An 18,821-nucleotide genomic window follows, 5' to 3' on the forward strand; every position below is an offset into this window, starting at 1 on the left:
GAACTAAATATGAAAGAAGTACAAAATATGATTGACACACCAAGCAACAGAGCATTCAAATTTGGAGATGGGAGAATTGTCCATTCTACCAAGAGAGTTAAGATACCAGCAAAAATTGGTCAGACTAAGTGTCACATTGAAACAGAGGTGGTCCCTACAGATATTCCCTTACTATTAAGAAAAGCTTCCCTCAAGAAGGCAGAGGCTGTACTTGACATAAAAAATGACAAGGCAGTGATGTTTAAACAACCAGTGACTCTTGAACTTACTACCTCAGGCCACTATTGTGTAAACATTTTAGACAAAGACATCACATGCAAAGAGTCCATGCAAAAATGAGATTCTGACTGACACAGAACACATGGAGATTCTGACAGTCACAGAGAACATGAGCACTAAAGAAAAACACAAAGTATTGTTAAAGCTTTACAAACAGTTTGGACATGATACAGTTGACAYACTTCAGAATTTACTCAGCAGTTCAGGGAATAATGATGATGAGAGGTACGAAACTGGAAACAAAGTGTACTACAAACGAGTTGACTGTCAAGAGTGGAAAGTAGTCATTGGTCAAGATGGTGTGGTGATATTTGTGAGGCACGGAGGCATCATTGTCAGGGTGCATCACTCAAGATTGCGGAAAGTAAATTATCAACAAGATAGAGGGGCTGTTGCTGAGAATCAGTCTCCTAATGAAAATGACAAAAAGAACACAGTAACAGACACAAACCTACCAGATGTCGCATCCAATGATATGGACACTGAAACTGACACAGGAAATGGAGCAGAGACCTTCAACCATGCCACAGGTAATACGGTTGAGCGTTCAAATGAGGAAAACATTCAACAACAGCCACATGTGTTAAGAGAACATGGTTGTTCCAATCTGAAAACTGGACAAACTGTTAAATACATGGACAGAGAAAGTGGTATTCCACATACAGCAACCGTCATTGGACGAGCAGGAAAAGCAAAACACAAGAACTGGGACAACTTGCAGTACTCTGAACCAGGTACACTTTCTGGTACAACAGGGTCAGCTGACCTGTCACTTGTAGATAATATCAGAATTGAACCAATGGAAAATCAAGAAAAACAGAATGACATTCAAAATGATGATGTACTTGAAACAAAGGACGTGTCATTTGACTCAACTAAGCTAGATGAGCTCAGTAATTGGAGGAAAAATTGAGTGTTTGAGGAAGTCAAAGACATTGGCCAAAAATGCATCTCAACAAGGTGGGTGTGTACCCTTAAAGAATCCTTAACTGGAATAGTGCCTAAAGCACGTCTAGTGGCTAGAGGTTTTGAGGAGCTGGCTGCTAAAGAACTCCCAAAAGACTCACCYACATGCGCCTCAGAGTCACTCAGATTGCTGATGTCAGTGATCTGCCAGAAAAAATGGAAATTTCATAGACATCAAATCTGGATTTTTGCAGGGAAAAGAGCTGTCAAGGGACAATCACATCCGACCTCCGCCTGAAGCTAAAAGCGAAGGAACACTGTGGAAACTAAAAAAAGTGTGTGTATGGACTGGCAGATGGATCACTCTACTGGTACAACAAAGTCAAGGCAACAATGCTGAATACAGGTGGAAAAATGTCACAAGTGGATCCTGCAGTCTTCTATTGGCTTGATCAAGACTGRAATGTGACTGGAGTACTTGCCTGTCATGTTGATGACTTTATCTGGGGTGGCTCACAGACCTTTGCTTCAACTGTGATTCCACACCTCAAAGCTGTTTTCTAGGTTGGCCGTGAGGAHCATGATCATTTTTGTTATGTTGGCATAGAGRTTATTACAGTTGATGGAAKAATACTGATGCAACAGGAGAGCTATATCAAGAATCTTCAACCCATCCACATGGATTCTTCAAGAGCCGTACAAAGGAATTCCCCTCTATGTGGAATTGAAGCTGGTCAATTGAGGTCAAAGATACAATTTGTCCTATGGGCTGCGAGACAGAGTAGACCTGGTTTGATGGTTGCAACTTGGCATCTAACACAAAACACACCACTGTACAAACCATTCATGAGGCAAACAAAGTTGTTCGTAAACTGAAATCACAACAAGTGACTTTGTTGGAAAAGATGACTCTTTGAAACTAGTTGTCTTCAGTGATGCTTCGCTAGGTTACACATGGTGGGACAAAACGGCACTTTCTACCTGTAGTTTGTGTCACTGACAACTACTCATTAGTTGATGCTGTGAAGTCAACCAAGTCTGTCACAGAGAAAAGACTTCGAGATTAGCAGCATCAAGGAACTTAATCAAGCACAGAGATCCAGCGGATTCTGTGGTCGACCACAAAGGAACAGCTTGCTGACTGTCTGACTAAAAAAGGAGCATCCGGTCTTGTGCTCCTACAGGCTCTCGCTCCTACAGGCTCTCAAGTCATGGAAAGTGGCAGCTTGAGTAATACAAATAAAAACTGTCACACAACCCATTTGTAATGGGGATCTTGAATAATACTTGGACATTTAATTATGTTGTTGATGTTTTATTTGTCTTTAAAGAAAAGGGGGAGATTGTTAAATTCATGTTTTAAGTATCCCTATATTTCTGTTAATACGGGGCTATCACTCAGTCAAGAGTGCGCATGCGCAGGAAGTCTAGTCGTTGATGGACCTAGCCTTGAGTGAAATGGCTACCTTGTATTGTGTTCATATAGTATAATAAACTTTGTTAAAATGGAACCTTGTCGTTGTGTCATTTCGAGTTAACATTCTGTCTATTATGGAGTGGTCAGAACAGTCACCGGATCTCAACCCTATTGAGCTGTTGTGGGAGCAGCTTGACCGTATGGTACGTAAGCAGTGCCCACCAAGCTAATCCAACTTGTGAGAGGTGCTTCAGGAAGCATGGGGTGAAATCTCTTCAGATTACCACAACAAATTGAAAAGTAGAATGCCAAAGGTCTGCAAGGCTGTAATTGCTGCAAACGGAGGATTCTTTGACGAAAGCAAAGTTTGAAGGCCACTATTATTTCAATTCAAAATCATTATTTATAACCTTGTCAACGTCTTGACTATATTTCCTATTCATTTTGCAACTCATTTCATGTATGTTTTCATGGAAAACAAGGACATTTCTAAGTGAACCTAAACTTTTGAACGGTAGTGTATATACTGTATCCTTCACTATCTATTCTTTATTTTCTATTATATCTTAGCCGCTCTGTCACTGCTTATCCATATATTATATACTTATAAATATTCTCAACCCATTCCTTTAATAGATTGTGTGCATTAGGTTTTGTTGTGGAATTGTTAGATATTACCTGTTAGATACTGCTGCACTGTCGGATCTAGAAGCATAAGCATTTCCCTACAATCGCAATAACATCTGCTAACTATGTGTATGTGACCAATAAAATTTGATTTGAGGTGACTTAAGAAAAGCATTGTCATATTCTCATTTACCTGGCCTGTAGGCAGATGAGAGAACTGTTCCATAGGTGTGTAATGTGTATCTTCATCATTACCTGGCCTGTAGGCATGCACGGGCCTTGTCCTCCCATCTCTCTGACACAGTGAGTATCTCCTGCAACTCAGCCATGGCCTTCTCCACAGCATGGTGTGGTGCCAGCCCCACCCCAGAGTCTATCAGCCGCTTCATCAGCTCCAGGGTCACCCGGTGGGGCTCTGCCAGCGTCACACGCACCTAATGATAACAAAATGTTTCAATAAAATATTTTTCCTCTCCCATAAAACATACATTTTAGACTGTTGAAGACAGCACAAACAAACTGAGGTAAAACACTACGCTAATGTACAATAATATCATCAGTCATCACCTCATCCAGCCAGCGGGCCTGCTGCAGCTCCTGTTTGAGCCTGGGAAGCTCAGGTAGTTCCACATCCAGACCTCCACCCAGGTCTAGCAGGGCCTGCAGCTTGGAGGAGTCAGGCAGCTCGTCAGCCAGGGCTACCTGGGCTCTCTCATGGAAGTCCTCCACGTTCTCTAGTAACTCCTGTGGAGGGAGGGAGAGAGGGATGAAGGGATGAGGGATATGGTGTTAAATACTAACAATCAAGAACTACTAATCAACTAATACTGGTTTGGGGACAGGTCAACTTCAGTATTATAATACAAATAGAGTAGGATGTCAGAGGAGGAGAATTACTGTACATCTCTTAAGAAGGGCCTGTGACTGTATTAGGTTTGGGACTTACTTTGACCTGTCGAGCCTGTCCGATGACACAGGGCAGTTTGAACAACTGCTCTACAAAGACTTTCAGCTCCTCCACTGTCAGCTTGTTACGAGTCCTGCTGCTCTCTGGATGCTGCCTGGTACTGGAATACAGAGACATACTTTGAGTTGATTTATTACTCACAGGTAGAGGTATACATGTTAAATGGTGCTTTAGGTTATGTCCCAATTTGCTACCCTTCTCCTAAAGTGTGCACTAGCACACTCTCCCTCACAGATTATATGGTGTAAAAACAATAAAGGAGAATGCTGGCACCAATCCAATGCTTTTAATTCCATGGTGTGGAGTGTGCAAGTGCACAACTCGGGAGAAGGGTAGAGAACAGGGATATAAACTTTAGTGTGACATAACAGCAGTGTGTGTATCTGTACTCTACTGACCTGTGTCTCTGCTTGCGGCTGAGCAGTACCTGGGCCACAGAAGAGCAGGTTTCGGCCTCCTTCACCATCTCTCTGAGCCGACGGAACAGACTGTTCTCTGGATACTTCCTGTCCTCTGCATCCTCCAGAAGAACCTTCAACTCTATCAGGCCTGACAAAGGGAGATTGACAGAGACAGGAAAGAAAGACATGAGGCATGGGGTATCGTAGTACAATTGTTATAATATTGTGCAGAGTATTTCCACCTTTACAGTACAGATAGTCCTCCTACCTTTCTTATTCTTGTGGTCAGCAGCCAAGGCCTCAGTGACCCGCTTGACCCAGGTGTCATAGGACAGGGCTCTGGACTTCACCCCATACAGCATGGAGGGAAACTCCTCCAGATCATACCGGTAGCTGGAATACAAAGAGACAGAGGAGCGTCAGAATCTATTTAATATTGATTGCTATACGTGGTCAAATTTACCCATATTAACCCTATTCATTCATTAAAAAGCAACGTTCAATGGAGATTATAATTATTTTGGGTCAGTGAAACTACATCCAAGTCGTCACTGATGCATTGACAGGTAAAACAACTATCATTAAATCAGTGGGCTCTTATAGGGGCTTCTGAGCAGTACAGAGTTCATAACTCCTCCTACTTCATTCATCCATCCATCCATTTATCCATTCCTTCTCAGCAGAGACACTTGTAACTCCCCAAATGAATGTATTCACTCACCCACCCCTCTCTCCTCAGTAGAGCTGCCCTCCCACCCCAACAACCACCCCTCTCCTTAGTAGAGCTGGGACGATAAGAACATTTTTATCGACACTGACCATAATGATGATGGCGCCGGAGAGGGCTGCCATCATATCGGCTCTAAACCAACCATGATATTTGTAAAAAAAAAAATGCGTTGTTCGTAACTTGTTTTGTACATAATGTTGCTGTTACCGTCTCTTATGTACAAAAAGAGCTTCTGAACATCAGAACTGGAATTACTCAACTCAAATTGAACGAGGAGTTCTTCTTCAATGAGTCGGACGCGAGGGATATACTACAGACACCCGACCAGGCCCAGATCCCCGTGATTCACTGGAAAAGGAAACTGAGCTTTCGCGGAAAGAGATCAGGTTCCCTTGTGAGGATCAGGCGACGAGTGGCTAATCTGCCCTTTCCTTCCGTTCTGCTAGCTAACGTTCAATCGCTGGAAAATAAATGGGACGGACTGAAAGCATGTATATCATACCACCGGGACATAAAAACTGTAATATGTTAGGTTTCACCGAATCGTGGCTGAACGATGACAATAAGAACATACAGCTGGCGGGATATACACTCCATCAGCAGGACAGAACAGCAGCCTCTGGTAAGACACGGGGCGGGGGCCTAAGCATATTTGTAAACAATAGCTGGTGCACGATATTTAAGAAAGTCTCAAGGTTTTACTCACCTGAGGTAGAGTATCTCATGATAAGCTGTAGACCACACTATCTACCTAGAGAGTTTATCTGTATTTTTCGTAGCTGTCTACATACCACAGACCGATGTTGGCACTAAAACCTCACTCAATGAGCTATATACCGCCATAAGCAAACAGGAAAACGCGAGGCGGTGCTCCTAGTGGTCGGGGATTTAAATGCAGGGAAACTTAAATCAGTTTCACTTCATTTCTATCAGCATGTTAAATGTGCAACCAGACACAAAATACATTCTAGACCACCTTTACTCCACACACAGAAGCGTACAAAGCTCTCTCTCGCAAAGCTCTCTCCTCCTGATTCCTGCTTACAAGCAAAAATTTAAGCAGGAAGCACCAGTGACTCGCTTTATAAAAAAGTGGTCCGATGAAACAGATGCTAAACTACAGGACTGTTTTGCTAGCACAGACTGCAATATGTTCCGGGATTCTTCCGATGGCATTGATGAGTACACCACATCAGTCACTGGCTTTATCAATAAGTGCACAGTGACTGTACATACATACCCCAACCAGAAGCCATGGATTACAGCCAACATCCGCACTGAGCTAAAGGGTAGAGCTGCCGCTTTCAAGGAGCGGGACTCTAACCCGGAAGCTTATAAGAAATCCCACTATGCCCTCCAACAAACCATCCAACAGGCAAAGCAACAATACAGGACTAAGATCGAATCGTACTACACCGGCTCCGACGCTCGGCGGATGTGGCAGGGCTTGCAAACTATTAGACTACAAAGGGAAGCACAGCCGAGAGCTGCCCAGTGACATGAGCCTAACAGATGAGCTAAATAACGTCTATGCTCGCTTCGAGGCAAGTAACACTGAAACATGCATGAGAGCATCAGCAGTTCCGGACGACTGTGTGATCATGCTCTCCTGCAGCCGATGTGAGTAAGACCTTTAAACAGGTCAACATTCACAAGGCCGCTGGGCCAGACAGATTACCAGGACGTGTACTCCGAGCATGCACTGACCATCTGGCAAGTGTTTTCACTGACATTTTCAACCTCTCCATGTCTGAGTCTAATACTAACATGTTTCAAGCAGACCACCATAGTACTTGTGCCCAAGAACACTAAGGTAACCTGCCTAAATGACTACCGACCCATAGCACTCACATCTGTAGCCATGAAATGCTTTGAAATGCTGGTCATGGCTCACATCAACACCATTATCCCAGAAACCCTACACCCACTCCAATTTGCATTACTGCACCAACAGATCCACAGATGATGCAATCTCTATTGCACTCTACACTGCCCTTTCCCACTTGGACAAAAGGAACGCCTATGCGAGAATGCTATTCGTTGACTACAGCTCAGCGTTCAACACCATAGTGCCCTCAAAGCTCATCACTAAGCTAAGGACCCTGGGACTAAACACATCCCTCTGCGACTGGATCCTGGACTTCCTGATGGGCCGCCCCCATGTGGTAAGGGTAGGTAACAACACATCCGCCACGCTGACCCTCAACACGGGGGCCCCTCAGCGGTGCGTGCTCAGCCCCCTCCTATACTCCCTGTTCTCTCATGACTGCACAGCCAGGCACAACTCCAACAACGTCATCATTAAGTTTGCTGATGACAAAAGTGGTAGGCCTGATCACCGACAACGACGAGACAGCCTATAGGGAGGTGGTCAGAGACCTGACCGTGTGGTGCAAGGATAACAACATCTCCCTCAACGTGATCAAGACAAAGGAGATGATTGTGGACTACAGGAAAAGGAGGACCGAGCACACCTCCATTCTCATCAACGGGGCTGAAGTGGAGCAGGTTGAAAGCTTCAAGTTCTTTGGCGTCCACATCACCAACAAACTAACATGGTCCAAGCACACCATTACAGTCGTGAAGATGGCACGACAAAACCTATTCCCCTCAGGAGACTGAAAAGATTTGGCATGGGTCCTCAGATTGTCAAAAGGTTTTACAGCTGCACCATTGAGAGCATCCTGACGGGTTGTATCACTACCGGGTATGGCAACTGCTCGGCCTCCGACCGTAAGGCAATTGTAAATGAGAACTTGTTCTCAATTTGCCTAACTGGTTAAATAAAGGTGAAACAAATAAAAAGGCACTACAGAGGGTAGCGCATACGGCCCAGGACATCACCGGGGCCAAGCTTCCTGCCATCCAGGACCTCTGTACCAGGCGGTGTCAGAGGAAGGCCCCAAAAATGGTCAAAGACTCCAGCCACCCTAGTCATAGACTGTTCTCTCTGCTACCGCACGGCAAGCGGTACCAGAGCGCCAAATCTAGGTCCAAGAGGCTTCTAAACAGCTTCTACCCCATAAGAGTCCTGAACAGCTAATCAAATGGCTACCCAGACTATTTGCACCCCCCCCCCACACGCTGCTGCTCCTGTTTTCATCTATGCATAGCCACTTTAATAACGCTACCTACATGTACATAATTACCTCGACACCGGTACCCCCGCACATTGACACATTGACTCTGTAACGGTACCCCCTGTATATAGCCCTGCTATTGTTATTTACTGCAGCTCTAATTATTTGTTATTCTTACCTCTTACTTTTTTTGTTGTTGGTATTTTCTTAAAACTGCATGGTTGGTTAAGGGCTTGTAAATAAGCAATTCACTGAAAGGCCCACACCTGTTGTATTCACGCATGTTACATATACAATTTTATTTTATTTGACAAATCACTTAGCGATCATTACGATAAGTAGCCTATTTTAGATAAATGTGAAGTTTGAAATAAGTTTGTTAACATGGGTGATTGTTAATAGGACAATTGATAGCTACAACCATTAAACTAGTAGTAGTTTAAAGGATAATAAATAAAAAACTGGTGCACATTGTTATGAAGTTATTGTTCCAGATGGACTTTTGTCCATATCACACAGCTGTAGTAATTTACCGTAGACACTTGATTCCCAGGGGACAGTCACAAAGCTCCTTGGCGTGGTGCAGACAGACGAGACGCTCTGGGCTGCAGGGACACGTCAGAGCTGACAGGAAACAGGTGGTCTTACACTTCTGACACTGCCGTTCGTCATCAGGGACCAGCTCAAACACCTCCTGCTCTGAGGACAGCACACCCTGCAGACACAGAGGGAAAATCTCAACCAGAAAACAATCCACTTCAACTAGACTGGAAGGACAAATGTGAAATTACATAATTAATTAACTTTTGGGGTGATAGGAAATAATTTGAAACATATCTTTGGGATTGTGCGACGTCAACATATTGTTAGATAGTGTATCATCATAATGTATTCCCAAGTAAACCCCGCTTGCATTTCTTCACCCTCTCTGTCCTGGCCCTCCTGTCAAGTTTTCCTAAAGTGACAAAAGGTTGTTTATATAGAAATACCCCTGGGCCCTGTCCCTCACCATCTCCTGCAAGGCCTGTCTAAGCCGTGTCTCTTCCTCCATCATCTCTCCCATCTCTCTGAAGACTGCAGCAGCCAGCTCCACGTCCAGGCTCTCGGGGTCGGCAGCCATCTTGCACAGCAGCTCCTCGTGGGAGAAGACACAGTAGCGGTGGAGCCGCCGGTAGTGGGCCACACACTGACGACCCATCGGGAGCTGGAAGGGGATGGACACACAGAGACAGTCAAAAGTCTTTAATCGATTCCTTGGATCTTTTCTCCTCAAAACATCAAGGAGAAGCAAAGAAAGCAATGGAACGGGAATATCTAAGATGATTGATTCACCAAGACAGCAATGTGGACAGTAAGGGTATAAAATACTTTACGAAATGATTTTAAGCTCCCAACTAGGCTTGGGCGGTATACCGGGGCATTTGGAAATACCCACGGGATGGTTTTCCAATACCGCCAATAGCATTGAAACTATTTATTTGATGTTTTTTTTATGAATTTTAATATCTGTAGCTACTCAAGTAAATACCTGCAGTCAACTTGTGCAATATGTTTGGAGATAAAGATTGTGATCTTCCATTTCACCAGTAACCTAATTTTTCATTATGAAGCTTAACGGTAGTACCCAGTCACAGAACTACCGAGACCACAGCCTTGTGAGTCACTCACAGTTGTGCAGCATGCGCCAGGTGATCTAGTTACAGTATGGAATTCACAACTAAATGTTTTCCAGCTGGATATCTTATAACTAAGTAACTGTCTAAAATGCAGTAAATGCTCTGAAGTTCTGCATTTGGTTTGCTAATATAGTAGTTAGTTAGCTAAGTGGTTAGCTTCTTCCAAAATCAAGCATTCAGATAATCCCCTCCTGGATCCAAAGCCTTGCTGTCTAATATTTGTTTTGTGCATGCAGCATTTGAGTTACTTGTATAGTTCAGGTCAGAGACTATAAAATATTCGCAATGCGCTTGTTAGCATTCACTATGGGATTTTACATGTTCTTGTTAGCATTGTTAACCTTTAGATTACATATTATCAATTGGGGTTTGAAGTTATGATAATCTTGATACCGCCCAAACCTACTCCCAATTTCAAAATTCCAATTCAACATTCTGGTAATATTTGTTTACACACAAACACTTGCTAAAACTTTAAACTCACCCAGTCTGCGGTACAGAAGTTGACAGCCTCAGCAAAGTTGTATCCCTGGTTGAAGCCACTGTGGTAGGCTCTGGGAAAGGTCACCACAAACTCCCCCGCACACTGGTTGGTGCGGAAAACCTAAGTGGCACAAACACACACCAGTAAAAGACACGATGCAGAATTGGTCTCGTAAAAGCAGCGGTGGAAAAAGTACCCAATTGTCATACTTGAGTAAAAGTAAAGATGCCTTACTAGAAAATGACAAGTAAAAGTCACCCAGTAAAATAGTTGCGTAAAAGTCTAAAAGTAAAAAAAATTCAAATTGCTTATATTAAGCAAACCATATGGCAGTTTTCTTGTTTTTAAAATTTATAGATAGCCAGGGACACACTCCAACACTCGGAAATCATTTACAAAGTAAGCATGTGTTTAGTGAGTCCGTCAGATCAGAGGCAATAGGGTAGACCAGGGATGTTTTCTTGATAAGTTTGTGAATTGGACAATTTTCCTGTCCTCCTAAGCATTCAAAATGTAATGGGTACTTTTGGGTGTCAGGGAAAATGTCTGGCGAATGTAGTGAAGTAAAAGTTGTCTAAAATATAAACAGTAAAGTTCAGTATAGATACCCAAAAAAACTACTCAAGTAGTACTTTAAAGTATTTTTACTTAAGTACTTCACACCACTGCGTAAAAGGGGCCAGTTCTGAGGCGGAGTTCTGATCGAGGGTCAGATCCCCACCCTTGTCCATATAAACTTATTCATTGTGATCCAACAGGCAAAACTGTTCCTAGATCAGCACTCCTATGAAACAGTTGATACATACGGCTACTGATGGAAACACACACTACATACGGGCACTCCGTGCTCCATGAGGACGTTGGGATTCATGATGGTGACAAGCTGGTGCAACAGGTCAGGCTGAGAGTCAAACAGCTCTGGGGCCAGCTTTTTCATCACTGACTCCAGCTGCTCTGCCGCGTGGGCCGGGACACCATACCACGTCTTAGGCTCCCCCCTGGAGAGACAGGCAGAGAAAGAGAAGATGGTTAACCAATCAGACGAATGAAGATGGGGAGTACAATTGCATCTACGACCCATTGCAATGTAATGGGAATTTTAATGTTGGTGCTTTTCTTATAACTAATTTCTGTGTTCTATTCTTGTGCTGTTCTATAAACCAATGTTTGTGTTCATGCAAGTGACTGTACAAATCCTCACTTATCAGTAGCTGCAATTTGGCAGTACGCTCAGACGTTGTTTTGAGAACGAACAAAAGATCTCAGTTTCAAGGTCTCAGCTCAGAGAGGAGAAGCCTCGTGAGGTGTTGGTCTGTCACATGTTATAAAACAGTATTGGTCAGTCACATGAATGAAACAAAACGGTACTGATTAATTAATTATGCTAAATCATCCAAATATAACTTGTCTGTGTATAGCCATATAGAAGACAACTGCTGGGACTGCCCAGGGAGAGCTCCTGATTGACATGTGTACTATAGTGTATTGAGTTGGTTGGAACCTCTCCAGCGCGCTGACAATAAACAAAGATTCATTTAAGACGGACTTTCCCTGTGTAAGAATTTTTCCACAACAGCAACATTGTATACGGTTTACATTGTTTTGTACGTGCATTTGTCTGTCTCTTCCCACTGAGGACTGTTAAAAATACATTTTATTTGTGTACTTTGGATAAAAAATATATAGTATTACTAAATATTTGGGTAAGCTGTTGATTTAGGACAAGAAATTCATGTTTGTTACTTTACCAGTGCAGGAAGTTGATGGAGTAGCTCCAGTGGTCCTCGATGTGCCAGCAGAAGGAGGAGAAGCACATGCCCACATAGAGCCAGGGCACCTTCATGCCAGATATATCCACGTTTATGTGGGTAAGGACCGACTGCTCCAGGACTGGCATGTTGTTCAGGTTCCAGCCTGAATTGGCATACTCCTACAGAAGAACAAGACAGAGGTGATGGAAGTTACTTATTCATACTGGGGCTCTTTCTCAATTAATCTTTCCACGATTCCTTGTGTCCTCTCTCTATTCCAAAAAGGCATTAGAGGACAAGATCCAACTGTAGGAACAGATCTTCACCTCCAATGCGTTTTGAAAAGGTGGCGAAAGACTAACGAGAAAGAGTCGAGGTCCTTTGTCCCAGTTGGTGCATAGTTACCTCTTCGTCTCCCAGTAGCCGTCTCTTGCCATCCCTAACGGGGAAGCCGCTGCCCACCTCCTTAGAGCTGATGTCAGCTCCGTACTCCACAATGACATCCTCCTCGATGGAGCTCACCAGACGCCAGAACTCCTTCTCCACTAGCTCTGTAGGCACCATCTGGGGGTGCAGAGAAAGGAGAACACACACATGCATTGTTTAGATGTGATTGCACATTAGTGGGAGAGAAAGGTTAGGTGTTCAACTTCAAACAGCATGAAGGACGAAAAAAATAAATAATAATAAATCACCCAAAGAAAGTGTGTTGACTTGATTTTGAGATGAACCTAGCCAGAACATATGTATTCCAAAATAAATTGTTTTCTTTAGATTCTTGCATATTACTTAAGGTGACCGTTTGATTTTGATACGTACGTGCACGGGCATGTTGAAGTAGTCTGACTTGAAGTGGTCAGCCATCTCTCCAAAGCTCTGGAGGGTGTACTCCCTCACGGCTTGCTCAAAGCCAAACGCCTCCCGTGGCTTACTGCACTCCTGTAGGGTGAAACGGGGTGGGACAGCCAGTGAGAAAACATCATCCTATCCCATTGTCCTCAACAAGATTTATGTACAGTACCAGTCAAAGGTTGACACCTACTCATTCAAGGGTTTTATTTGTACTATTTTCTACAATGTAGAATAAGAGTAAAGACATAATTTCATAACATATGGAATCATGTAGAAAAAAAAGTGTTTAACAAATCAAAACATATTTTATATTTGAGATTCTTCAAAGTAGACACCACTTGCCTTGATAACTTTGCACAATCTTGGCATTCTCTCAACCAGCTTCACCTGGAATGCTTTTCCAACAGTCTCGAAGGAGTTCCCACATATGCTAAGCACTTATTGGCTGCATTTCCTTCACTCTGCGGTCCAACTCAAATGGGTTGAGGTCGGGTGATTGCGGAGGCCAGGTCATCTGATGCAGCACTCCATCACACTCCCTCTTGGTCAAATAGACCTTACACAGTCTGGAGGTGCGTTTGGTCATCGGCCTGTTGAAAACAAATGATAGTCCCACTAAGCACAAAGCAGATGGGATGGCATATTGCTGCAGAATGCTGTGGTAGCCATGCTGGTTAAATGGGGAACCACACATGGGGAGATCATCCGCTAACCTACTCTGTGTCTGAAAGACACGGCGGTTGGAACCACAAATATCAAATTTGGACAGACCAAAGGACAGATTTCCACCGGTCGATTGTCCATTGCTCGTATTTCTTGGCCCAAGCAAGTCTCTTCTTCTTCTTATTGGTGTCCTTTAGTAGTAGTTTCTTTGTAACAATTTGACCTTGAAGGCCTGATTCACGCAGCCTCCTCTGAACAGTTGATGTTGAGATGTGTCTGTTACTTGAACTCTGAAGGATTTATTTGGGCTGAATTTTCTGAGGCTGGTAACTAATGAACTTGTTCTCTGCAGCAGAGGCAAGTCTGGGTCTTCCTTTCCTGTGGCGGTCCTCYTGAGAGCCAGTTTCATCATAGTGCTTGGTTTTTGCGACTGCACTTGAAGTTCTTGACTTTTTCCATATTGACTGACCTCCATGTCTTAAAAGTAATGATGGACTGTCATTTCTCTTTGCTTATTTGAGCTGTTCTTGCCATAATATGGACTTGGTCTTTTACCAAAAAGGGCTATGTTCTGTATACCACCCCTACCTTGTCACAACAACTGATTGGCTCAAACGCATTGAGGAAAGAAATCTCACAAATTAACAATTAACACCTGTTCATTGAAATGCATTCCAGGTGACTATCTCAAGAAGCTGGGTGAGAGACCGCCAAGAGTGTGCAAAGCTGTCATCAAGGCAAAGGGTGGCTATTTGAAGAATCTCAAATATATGTTGATTTGTTTAACACTTTTTTGGTTACTACATGATTCCATATGTGTTATTTCATAGTTGTGATGTCTTCACCATTACTCTACAATTTAGAAAATAGTAAAAGTAAAGAAACCCTTGAATGAGTAGGTGTGTCAAAACTTGACTGGTTCTGTATATCATCACAGCTTAACAAACACTACAACCTATTCACACGGAGCCAAACTTATAACACGTGGTAGGCAGGTGTGAACTGTTTGCACGTTTTTTCTTGATGTAATACTCCTTGTGATTTACTTTGTTGTATGTATTTATGCACTATATATGTGATGATGTTGTGCTGTTTGAGATACATTTTCCGAAAGCGACACAAAAAATAAACTATTATAATTCACAACTTCTGCAAAAATCTTCCATTGATATAGAATACATGCATGACTAGCATGAAAATTCAAGTTAGCTGTCGTGGGTTTCTTAAGTGAGGAATCAGCTTCGGATTGGGTAGTGGCAGGGTCACCAGAGTTCCATACCTCAGCAACACACTTGGGGCATCGCCAGTCCCCCTTAGGGACATCCTGTAGGGGCGGAATCAGACAGAAGGTGTGGTAGCTGTCATCACAGCCGTCACACAGCAGGAGGCGGTCCTCCTCGTCGCCCCGCCCACACATCAGGCACATGTAGAGGTCAATCTGGGGGATCTAGAATAGGAAACACAAAATAATAATAAATCAAATGATTACATTCAAAAAGTGGTCCATGAAACTAAAAACATTTTGAGCTGTTGTCCACTAGTGATTCATTTGTTTCTAAGCACTCTAGTGAGTGAGAACAGGACAACACAGACAGTGAAGAAAAGTTGAAATCAACTCATACTCATGAACTCATACAATAATCTAGATTTATTATAGAATATTAGACCGACACAAATGAGGAAGTTAACTGGTGATACTCACAAAGTTGACCTCCAGGGTTTCTTTGCGTGGTCGCATCTTAATGGCAAAGGCCTGGGCCTTCAGGTAACGCTGCTTCTTATTGAACCCATCGTCTTCTCATGTAACACAAGACAACAAAATTGCTCCAATACTGAGCTGAGGGAATTGACATTCCACAACTTGCATTTTCCACAAAAATACAGAAAGAACATTGCACACTAATTATGCTCCAAAACATTTAATGGGTATAGCAACCAACATTTCGGCACGCAGTGCCTTCTTCAGGGTTAAATGGCAAATGCTTGAACCAGGTTATGTAGACAAAAGGTGCAATTAGTTCAGCCAATGAACACAGTGAGGAGAGTATCATTGTAATTAAGGTAATGAGGGACAAAAAAGTGGTTAAAAAACTAAGATTATACAGCATGTCAAGATGTAAATAATTGCCCCATGTATTCAACATCTTATGTCAACATGATTAGATAAAATGTAAAATCTCGGTCGACCGAGAGTAGTCTCTTCTTTCTTTCTTTTAAACGTTGTACTTTTACGTGTATAGACACACCCTGTGTTTGAATGAAATCCACATATGCACTGAGCTTCTCTGGTGCTTTAAGCACTGTTGAAATAATTAAGATACACACACAAACAACTCAAGAGGGAACCTGATGACCACGCTGTGTTAAAATCTCTCTCTCCCAGCAGGCACTACAGCACAGCAAGTGTTCATAGTGCTGTCCGCGCTGAAGCTGCAACATAAGTACAGCCAATTTTCTTTTTTTCTTACTTGTCTCTGAGAAGTTCTGTTACCGAAATTGTTTAGGAAAACCATTKCCTCCCTATTCCATTAACCCTTTCTCTCTTTAAGTGAAATATGTATGCAATGCATCCACATGACCAATAGGGCCTGACCTACAGACTACCATAATAACAACAGCAAAATGGATGCGGAGGACGTGAAAAAGAAACTTGAGAACAGGGGAATGTTTACTGGTTGCTCAGGAGGGAAAGGGGAAGTCAGATGTGTGAAAGCCATTTGAATTAGTTGTGGAAACTACTGGAGATCAAGAAAAAGGAGGGTATAGGAGCAAGCGCTGCTTCAGTAGTGTGTGCCAAACAGGTGCTGTTAGATTACAATATAATTGTTCTGCCCGTTTGGAACACTGTAAACATTAAATAAATTAAGTAATACCAGAGTCTGCTTTAAAACCTTTATTACAGCATAGCAAAGATTAAAAACAGACGAATTTGTGAAATTGCTTTACCCAACATTTTGCATTGCGTGAGGCTTGGTGCTCACATACATCAGAGTAGGATATTAAACAAACATTCAAACAGTCAACAAAAGCAGGATCTGTCTTACTTCTGTAGGTAGATGTATATATAAATAAATAAATAAATAAATATATATATATATATATATATATATATATAAGTAAGGCACGTTTTAACAGTTAGGTTATTGAGTATAGGCCCAATTAATTTGGGGTTTCCTCTCGCCTTAATTTTCTTAGTCAATTAAGGCAAGGGCTGTTTCCTCGTCGCCTCACTCCGCTGCTGTCTCCGCTGCATAGTTCTCAACACCAATATGCTGGTTAACTTTGCTATTATGCAAATAGCAACATACAGGGAATGGCGCCAATTCAACGCTGCACTGAAGATTGTTTCAGAACTGTTCAGTGACCAATATCCATTGCGGGAAAAAATATATTACTTTATGATAAATGTGTTTGTTAGTGTTGCCCCATTATTCTTACAAAATATAACCATTTACAATTTCAGTACCACGTCTTAGAGTGATGGACTGTGAGATCCCCAAGGCCTCCGCAATGGATTAGTACACTGAGACGTACGAATCAGACAGGTATCTGGTGCACCATAATTTWAAAAAATCAATTTGCGACTGCTCGACAAAAGAAATCTCAGTTGACCAAGTCTATTGGCCAAACAATTGACAAAAAATAAACTAGAGACAGTGCCTTCGGAAAGTATTCAGACGCCTTGACTTTATCACATTACAGCCTTTTCTAAAATGTATTAAATAAAAAACAAAACCTCATCGATCTACACAGAATACCCCATAATGAAAAAGAGAACAGGTTTTGGAATGACTGTATATTTATTTAAAAAAATAACTGAAARACATTATTTATATAAGTATTCAGACCKTTTGATATGAGACTCGAAATTGAGCTCAGGTGCATCCTGTTTCCATTGATCATGCTTGAGATGTTTCTACAACTTCACCTGTGGTAAATTCAATTGATTGGACATGATTTGGAAAGGCACACACCTTTCTATATAAAAGGTCCCACAGTTGACAGTGCATGTCAGAGAAAAAACCAAGCCATGAGGTCGAAAGAATTGCCCGTAGAGCTCAGAGACATGATTGTGTCGAGGCACAGATCTGGGGAAGGGTACCAAAACATTTCTGCAGCATTGAAGGTCCCCAAGAACAGTGGCCTCCCTCATTCTTAAATGGAAGAAGGTTGGAACCACCAAGACTCTTCGTAGAGCTGGCCACCTGGCCAAACTAAATAAACAGGGGAGAAGGGCCTTGGTCAAGGAGGTGACCAAGAACCCAATGGTCAATGACAGAGCTCCAGAGTTCCTCTGTGGAGATGGGAGAACCTTCCAGAAGGTCAACCATCTCTGCAGCACTCCACCAATCAGGCCTTTACGGTAGAGTGGCCAGACAGACTCCACCTGACAGCCCGCTTGGAGTTTGCCAAAAGGCACCTAAAGACTCTCAGATCATGAGAAACGAGATTCTCTTGTCTAATGAAAACAAGATTGAACTCCTTGGCCTGAATGCCAAGCATCACGTCTGGACGAAACCTGGATCCATCCCTATGGTGAAGCATGGTGGCAGCATCATGCTGTGGGGATGTTTTTCAGTGGCAGGGGCTGGGTGACTAGACAGGATCAAGGCAAAGTACAGAGTTTCTTTATAACCTGATCCAAAGACCTCAAGACCTCAGACTGGGTCGAAGGTTCACCTTCCAACAGGACAACGACCCTAGCCAAGACAATGCAGGAGTGGCTTTAGCACAAGTCTCTGAATATCCTTAAATGGCCAAGGGAGAGCCCGGACTTGAACCCGATCAAACATCTCTGGAGAGACCTGAAAATAGCTGTGCAGCAACGCTCCCCATCCAACCTGACAGAGCTTAAGAGGATCTGCAGAGAAGAATGGGAGAAAATCCCCAAATCAAGGTGTGCAAAGCTTGTAACATCAAGAAGCCTCAAGGCTGTAATCACTGCCAAAGGTGCTTCAACAAAGTACTGAGTAAAGGGTCTAAATACT

General features: G+C 42.8%; 1 protein-coding gene across 6 annotated transcripts in view; it reads right to left on the reverse strand.

The window, feature by feature from the left end:
• LOC111951526 (lysine-specific demethylase 5A) overlaps positions 1-18,821 on the reverse strand; it is a 66,509-nt gene that overhangs the window by 17,000 nt on the left and 30,688 nt on the right. For 4 of the 6 annotated variants that reach the window (XM_023969715.2, XM_023969705.2, XM_023969686.2 and 1 more), the window contains 14 exons: positions 15,536-15,630; positions 15,113-15,280; positions 13,138-13,257; positions 12,724-12,882; positions 12,316-12,497; positions 11,403-11,565; positions 10,568-10,687; positions 9,417-9,611; positions 8,941-9,122; positions 4,866-4,990; positions 4,595-4,745; positions 4,176-4,296; positions 3,797-3,973; positions 3,485-3,663 (listed from right to left, as the gene is read on the reverse strand). In XM_023969715.2, the coding sequence (XP_023825483.1) occupies positions 3,485-3,663; positions 3,797-3,973; positions 4,176-4,296; positions 4,595-4,745; positions 4,866-4,990; positions 8,941-9,122; positions 9,417-9,611; positions 10,568-10,687; positions 11,403-11,565; positions 12,316-12,497; positions 12,724-12,882; positions 13,138-13,257; positions 15,113-15,280; positions 15,536-15,630 (2,137 nt within the window). The remainder of the gene's footprint in view (positions 1-3,484; positions 3,664-3,796; positions 3,974-4,175; positions 4,297-4,594; positions 4,746-4,865; positions 4,991-8,940; positions 9,123-9,416; positions 9,612-10,567; positions 10,688-11,402; positions 11,566-12,315; positions 12,498-12,723; positions 12,883-13,137; positions 13,258-15,112; positions 15,281-15,535; positions 15,631-18,821) is intronic. The other 2 variants (XM_070434883.1, XM_023969697.2) reach the window with 1 other exon arrangement.

This window comes from Salvelinus sp. IW2-2015, linkage group LG3 (genome assembly GCF_002910315.2).
Source record: "Salvelinus sp. IW2-2015 linkage group LG3, ASM291031v2, whole genome shotgun sequence".
Taxonomy (NCBI): Eukaryota; Metazoa; Chordata; class Actinopteri; order Salmoniformes; family Salmonidae; genus Salvelinus; species Salvelinus sp. IW2-2015.